This window comes from Triticum dicoccoides, chromosome 6A (genome assembly GCF_002162155.2).
Source record: "Triticum dicoccoides isolate Atlit2015 ecotype Zavitan chromosome 6A, WEW_v2.0, whole genome shotgun sequence".
Lineage (NCBI taxonomy): Eukaryota > Viridiplantae > Streptophyta > Magnoliopsida > Poales > Poaceae > Triticum > Triticum dicoccoides.
Genome location: NC_041390.1, coordinates 152,697,984 through 152,705,759, shown reverse-complemented (window position 1 = coordinate 152,705,759; position 7,776 = coordinate 152,697,984). Strand labels below are relative to the sequence as shown.

At 42.0% G+C, this 7,776-nt stretch overlaps 1 protein-coding gene across 4 annotated transcripts; it reads right to left on the bottom strand.

The window, feature by feature from the left end:
* Positions 1-785: 785 nt before the first annotated feature.
* On the bottom strand, positions 786-7,541 carry LOC119316369 (zinc finger MYM-type protein 1-like). 4 transcript variants are annotated; one of them, XR_005152948.1, is made up of 6 exons: positions 7,223-7,541; positions 5,941-7,014; positions 5,631-5,865; positions 5,464-5,540; positions 4,627-4,685; positions 786-1,032 (listed from the first exon to the last, which is right to left on the bottom strand). XR_005152948.1 is itself a non-coding variant. In XM_037590682.1 (3 exons), exons 2-3 carry the CDS (start codon positions 7,002-7,004, stop codon positions 5,739-5,741), a joined length of 1,191 nt encoding a protein of 396 aa, XP_037446579.1. In that variant the 5' UTR covers positions 7,005-7,014; positions 7,223-7,541; the 3' UTR covers positions 5,263-5,738. The 4 variants fall into 4 exon arrangements, 1 of the variants encoding a protein (XP_037446579.1); XR_005152947.1 differs by lacking the exon at positions 4,627-4,685; XR_005152946.1 differs by lacking the exons at positions 786-1,032; positions 4,627-4,685 and having other exon boundaries at positions 5,263-5,540.
* Positions 7,542-7,776: the final 235 nt, after the last annotated feature.

Sequence of the window (7,776 nt, the reverse complement as noted above, 5' to 3'; positions counted from 1 at the left end):
CCTTGTGTGGTGCCCCTCCTCTCCCCTTCAAGCTATATATACTAGAGGATTTTGCTCCTTTGAGACACACAAGTTTTGGAGCCTCCTCTAGATTTCTAGTTCTAGTTCTAGTTGGTCGTAGTTGATCAATTAGAGCTTGATCTAGATCCTATAATCCTCATAATTAGAAGCCCGGTGTGGTTCTAATCTCCTTCCTCTAATTCTCCAGCGATAATTACCTCTAGATGGTGAAGCGCTGCCAGATCGTGAAGCCCTTACGCTTGCAACTCGTAGAGAGGCCATGCTTTCGGTCTTCCGATTAAGGGACTATTCATGGGCTTTTCGTGGGATCGTTCATCTACGGTTTGAGGGACTCCAAGTACGATCTACACTGACTTGTCTTCTTCCGTTGCAACTCGGAGTCGATAACAATCAAATCCAAACCATTAATGCATCTCCATATTGTTTCTGGGTGATCATAGGGCTTTTTTTGTTTGTTTTCTACTATACTTCCCAACAATAAGTTCCATTCCAAATCTCACAAGAAACCAACAAGACTAAATATGTCATGACTTAAGTCCAGCCATCATTGGGATGAGTCATCGACAACCACCAATATGTTGGTTGCCTAAATGTTGACGACCATGTTCATCAAGCCTAGCCAATCCCGAATCATGGTCCAAATGCGCTACCGCACGATAGCATATTTGGGTTAATATATGTCGGAAGTGTCTAGTCTACCATTTTAAAACATGAAATACATAATACTACGACGCATTGCTCATTCATCAACAGCCTTTAACATCGAACGACAACAAAATCACACACATTGAGGTCAAATTATCCAGCTCATATGGTCGATAAACATAAATATATGCTTAATTGAACAACCATCTGAAAATGCACCAACATATAAAGAGGCACCTCTCCACAGCCTTATCTCCCTACGCCTCAATCAATTCCAAGTTTAAGAGCCATGGCGGCTCACAAGATCACAACAACAATGGCGGCGATCATTGTTTGGCCTTCCTGTCGCCTTTCACCGGTAAGCACCTGCAAAACACACAAGAAAGAACATGCATATCTTAATCTCTTGGATGATGCATGTCATGATGGATGTTGCCTCTCGTCCTCATCATGTAATTTAACAACGCCAGACACTCTTTATTGAAAATAGTCAAAGCAGCCGAACCTACGTGCGGCACCCACCCCTGTGCACCTTGCCCTGTGCCGGACATCTGTGTTGGAAACAACAAAGACGCTTGTTGCGCCTGGTGCATCAGCGAGAAGTATGACACGGGGGCTTGCTACGACGACCCAAAAATGTTGCGCATCTGCATGTGTGAGTCGCCATGCTAGGCGCATGGTGGCCGGACGCCGAAGCAAGATTAGGTGGGTTATATGGGGGGTGAATTTGGTTTGTTTTTGCATAAAGATGAGATGAGATAGTCCAAGAAATGCCAAGAATGCTAGCGTGTACGCGTTGCCCTTGCTCGGATTTCCTTCTAATCGTGAAGATGTTCCCTATTCATCTATTCCTCGATCTATTCCTAAAAAAAGTACGTATCTATTCCTCGATCTCGCGTGCTCATGGCCGAACCAAACAAACCGGAGGCAGCCGTCGTTTCTTGTTTCCCTTCCTCTCGCGGCAAGCCGATGGTGGGGATGGATGAGGGAGCGACGTTGATGCTGGACTTCAAAGGTGGTGGCCCGTGCAGTTCTATCCGACAACGGCCATGGTGGCAGCCGGGGATCTGACGTTGCAGATGCAGGTCACAATTTGCGTGCCGGCGAACTACGCGGCTCTCCGGTCTCCAGGTGATGCAAATCGTCAAGCGCCTTCTATCTCACGTCAGTCTAAATCCCATCATGGCGATTGCCTGATCAGGTGGTCAACGCTGCTCCGATCAATCCGAAGTAACATCAGACTAGCTATCTACTTCCTATATCTATATTGCTAATTGAGCAATTTATCTATGTTCACATGCATGATACATAGGTTGCAGTGTTCAAGCTTTTGACGTAATTTAATTTTTGGTTTTTAGCAGTGCGTATTATCATGTCGACCCCATCATAAGTGAAATTTTATGAATGATTGTTAGAAATGGTTGAAAGGTAATATGTATACATTATTTGATAAGAATGTCGCTTTTGGTGCATTTAAGCGATAATATATGTACTCCTATAATGTTTATGTGAAGGGGCCCCGACTTTTGGTTTCACCCCGGGCCCCTGAAATCTCAGGACCGGCCCTGCCCGAGCATTTGCGCGGCTAGATTTTCTATGTGTTTTTCATACCAATGAGATGTTGAGTTAGTCGTACAAAAATATAGAAAAACATATAGTCATATACACAATGTGGAAACTCATTTTTCATCATTTGTCATTGTTTTCAGTAAGTTGTATATGGACATGGAATTCTTTTTATTTTATTTACTAACCTATGTGGCTATTATCCTAGATATGCCTTTCAAATAAAACATCATAGTCAATATGTATATCATGAGGAAATACTTTTTGCAGGGTCACGCGGAAATACCTTTTTTTGTTTTATTGCGCATATTAAGTTGTTGGCAAAAGATTTGGTATGTGGGAACAAAACAACATAGCACTGTGCGCCGCACATGTCATGCCAATCTACATATATTCTGGTTGGATTCTTTCTATATAAGAAAAATATAAGGCCCTTGCAAGAATTGACCAAACAAAGATAGCTATATGGATGAGAATACAATACATGCATTAATCCGACGTCGATGGTCTAATCAACTGGCTAATCTTTTCTTTTTGATAGGTTTTGAGATTGCTTGATTATCGCTTGTGCCGAGCACCCGAGCGGCAACTGGCTATCCTTGTTTATCCTTGTTTTGTGAGCCAATTTATTTGTAACGTGTGAACATGGCATTGGCTTCCATGGAGTATAGGAGCACACGCTAAGCATATTACCTTTTTTTTTGCGAAAAGTTAAGCATATTGCTAGCTCAATCGAATAGGCCACATCCCATAGAAGTATCGCTTTCTCACATTTTTTTTTCTTTTGCGCGGAACAGTAGTTCATGAATTTTTTGTGAGATTGTGGTTGTTGGGCATGCTGTCACGACGTGCTGAATCTCAAGCCTGTCATGTCCGATGGTGGATTTTACCGGTGCGAAGGGCGCACTAGCCTGCTAGTTTTTTTAACACAGTACAGACGCAAACGCTCATATACACACGTATACACTCATCTCTATGTATGCACACACGCATACCCTACCCCGATGAGTACCTTTGAAAAACTGAGCCGACATATCATCTTGAAATTTACGAAGTCATCATAGCTACCTCGTCGTCGACAGGAACGTCTCCTCCCACTGAATGCACATCGCCGAAAATTATGAAATAAGGGCCTATTTGGGACTGCTCCGCTTCACCAAAGTCGGTTTCGCTCCACTAAATTCACTTTGGAGCAGTTTCATTCAGAAGTTGTAGCACTACCAAAGAGAATGTTTGGCTTCCATCTAGCTCCAGCTTCAAAAATGAGTAATTTGGTGAAAAGGATCTATTTGATTGGTCGAGGGGGAGAAACGAAGGGGTATCCACTTACTGGTGGCAGTGGTGAGTAATTTTCACCCAACTCCAGCTTCTAGAGTTTTTTGAAACACCCCCTGAAGAGCTTCATAAAAAAACTAGGAGTTGTGCCCCAGATTCTAGTTTTTTTGTAGAGCGACATATCTTGGAGCTATCCCGTTTGGTTTGTGTTTTCTGAAGCGGTGCTGAATTTTAAAGAGTAGAGCAATCCCAAACAGGCTCTAAATCCAGGAATAAATACGACTACCAGGACTTGAACCCTGATGGGCTGAGAATACCATCGTCTCTCTAATCACCCAATCACAGGTTGGTTCGCCTAGCCTGCTAGCTAGCAAGACGTGGATGGATGCACATGCGCGAGAGGTTGCCTTCTGCCAGCTTCCATGTTCGCGCTTCAAATTAAAAATTATCATATGATGTATAGATGGAACTTTTACTCATGTAGTTTCCTTCTGTTTTTAATTTGAATTCCGTATATACAACATAAGCTAACTTTATATTCACCTAATATTTTTTATTCACCTAATAAAAAATGAAAGTGCTAATTTCCTTGCACACCCTGATTTCTAAGTCATATATAATAATTGTATTCCATGTCCACCTAATAACTGATTCATTATATATAGTGCCGTTGGAGACTTGGAGTTCAAAGAAAAACAAAATGGTTTATCTTTTTTTCCTAAAAAAGGCGATTTATTGTATTTATTCAACTATTAATAGTTATATTATGGTAGGTTAATCTAAAAACTCTAATTTAGATACACCATTGTATATTGTAATCGCGATGATCAACAGTTGAGCTAATTAATTTGCCGACATGGACGAACCTGGTTGAACCTACGAGGTTCTCACATCCATTTAAAGTTTCGATGAAACCCATTCAGCCCGCCTAGTTTCTGGACTAATTACTTTGATGAACTCTTGTCGAGTTTGTTGTTAGAATCCGGGCCCATGCACGTATGAGCTACTCGTACATCATACCATGCCTTTTGCATGCAAACGAACTCATGCATGTAAAGTAGTGAAATTGAAGATTATTTTTGGTTAAATGATGATTTGAAGATCCAATCTAACGCTTACCTACGTAGTGCCGTTGAATATGTTGGCGCCCGTACGAATTCCTTTTGCCGATACGCTGGCTTTGCCCAGTGGCGAATCCAGAAAGAAAATGTAGGGTGGACTCAAAGTTAACCGCATAAAAAATAAAACGTTCAATTGAAGAAAAACAACATCATCTCCTGGTACATTTGTCCAAATGTGCTACAACTTTCTCAGAATACTACTGGAAACATGTAGTATCTACTGGAATTTTCCTGAAATTTTTTAAAAATATTAAATTTTGAACTAAATTTTGAAATCGCTTAGCTAAATAGCCATTATCTCCTAGGCCATTTGTCCAAATGTGCTCAAACTTTCCCAGAATGCTACTGGAAACATGTACTCCCTCCATTCCATAATGTAGTGCTTCCTCTATCCTCGTGCTTTAACTTTGACCATAAATTTAACTACCAAGACCGATTGCGGCGGGAGCAAAAGTTATATCAGTGAATTCGTATTTGAAAGAAGTTTTTAATTCTGTAACTTTTTCTCCCGCCGCAGTCGGTCTCGTTTATTAAATTTATGGTCAAAGTTCGATCTCGGGAAGCGCGGGCGCACTATATTTTGGAATGGAGGGAGTAGTATTTACTGGAAATTTGTTGGAATTTTTCAAAAATATTGACTTTGAACTAAATATTTGGTATTGTGAATTTAAATAGAGAACATTTGCCAAACCAGTGCTCAAAATAACATGAAATTTTTCAACAAAAATACTAGTAACATGTTTAGCCATACTAGAAAGGTTAATACAATTCACACACCAAAGCATCAAAGTACTAGAGAAGCAACAACAAAAGACAATGAGATGTTGCTTCTTACTAAGTGATATTGTAGTCACAGAACACCTCCTCACCAAAATATAGAAATGTATGCCCAAGTCACCAACCACAAGCCATCTGTCCAAATTAGCACATTTGTTAGCAAGACAACAATAAGTCATGCACAACCAGTACTAGGTATTAAATTATTAACACTGACATCTATACCTCTAAGAAATCACATTGAACTCATGAGGCAAATGTCCCTTCCGATCCCTCATTTTTTGGAATTGTATCATGATCTGGTCATCATGAATGCTTCTAAATATCTCTTTATCACAGTAGCAAACCATGAAATTCCAACATATCAACCAAAGCTTCTTTAATTCCAGCAGATGTACAATCTGTGATGTGCTTAATGGCAAGGAATCTCTCTTGGAGCATCCCGTGATCATCTAGAAATCTACGTGCAGCAAGAAATCATATTAGTAAACATTACTAGTACAATATAAAAACACTAAAAGATGGTATGTGTTACCTCACAATCACCGCCATTTGCTCCTTTATTGAGCAATCTCTAGCCTCATCAATAAGTATTGAGAATTTCTTATCTCCAATGTCATTCTTAATAACTTTGGTTACCTCCATTGCACAAGCAGCAGCAAGGTCCTTTTGGATGTCAGAACAAATCATTTGTGCATTTCCAGCCCCCTTATCAAATGCCTCCTTCACATCTTCCTTCTTGTTCTTGTACCAGTCCAACAACTCTCTAAAATTGCCCTTATTGATGGAAGTGGAGGATTCATCATGCCCACGAAAAGCTTCACCTTGTGCTATGAGATACCTTGCACAATCCAATGATGCAGTTAGGAGGATTTTATAAGATATCTCAGACTCCTTGCTGTACACAGGGAATTTGGTAGCCACACTTGCTTGTTGATTGTTGAAATCATCGCAATCTCCCCTAGCAATGTTGTGGTAACTAAATTGACCACCAACGTGCTTTTCAAAACTAGCTAGACCTGTTTTCCAACGAGTGTAGCCATCTTTCATGAAAACATCATTGCCAAATCTAATGGCCTGGGATGGTTTCTTGAAAAGAAAGCAATGAAAGCAAAACGCAGCCTCCTTATCCACACTGTATTCCAACCAATCAAACTTGTCGAGCCACGCACGTTGAAAGGATCTCCAAATTTTACCATCCTTTGTGTTCTTGAATGTATGCCCAACAGCTTTGTTTCGTTTGTTCAACAAATAAGCTCTTCGCACATCACTTCTTCTAATTTCAGGGGCATAATCTTCTATAGGAATTCTAAGTCCTGGATCAGCAATAATTTGACTTGGATGAAACTCTAGTATAGGCATTCTTGGTTGGTTTGTACTTTCATCAAATGTGGTGTCATTTCTATCATCCCTTGGGGTTGAGGGATCAGTTCTCTCATTAGTTGAAGGAGGAACTATGGTCACTACAATCAGGGGAAGGGGATCTGGGTTCACATTCTCTGGGATCAGTGGACTGGCTGGGATAGGATCAGGTTCGACACGAGGAGTGATTGAACTACTTGCAAAAAAACTGTTTATGCTCATATTTTTTCTCTTCATTTCTGTAAATCTGCAAATAGAACAATCAAGAACAAGGCAATTCAGTAGTACTTTCAACATCTCAATAAATATCATTCACTAAAATGAAGAAGAACATTTCTCTATATCATGAACAATAAAATCATTTGCAGTACATTTGGTCAAACAACCAATTAGCAGAAGAAGAACAATAACATTTCTCTATATCTGCGACTCGTTGGCTGCTGGCGAGTCCTTACCAATGCCCGCGATGGGTTGGCTGTTGGCGCGTCTCGTGGGCGCGTGCGCGCCTCGCTGCTGGCGCGGAGCGGCGGACTAGGGAGCCGGGGTCGGAGCAGCACGCAGGCAGGGCGCAGCCGCGATGGGTTGGCTGTTGGCGGCTTGGCGCGGCTCGTCGGTGGGCGCGTGAGCACCTCTCTTCTGGCGCGGAGCTCCGGCAGTCCGCCGCCCCCGCCGGCTCCCTGGTCCGCCGCTCCCGCAAGCTCCCTTCTCGGCTGGTCCGCCGCCGGCGCTAGGTCTGGTCGCGGGAGTGTGAGACGGCTTGGTCTCGTCCCTGGATGGCTTGTTCGCTGCGTGTTGGCATTGGGCTGTTGGTTGTGTCTCCTTGTTGGGCTGCTGGGCTGAGACGAATAGCAGTAGTAAAAAAAAAAATTCTGAGGGTAGGCTACAGCCTGTTGAAGCCTGGCTACTGGACTCGCCACTGGCTTTGCCGATGTGTATGGATTCCTTTTTTTAATGACTATATGACTCCTTTTGCCTATACGCTGGCCTTGCTGATGGAATATGTGGCTGT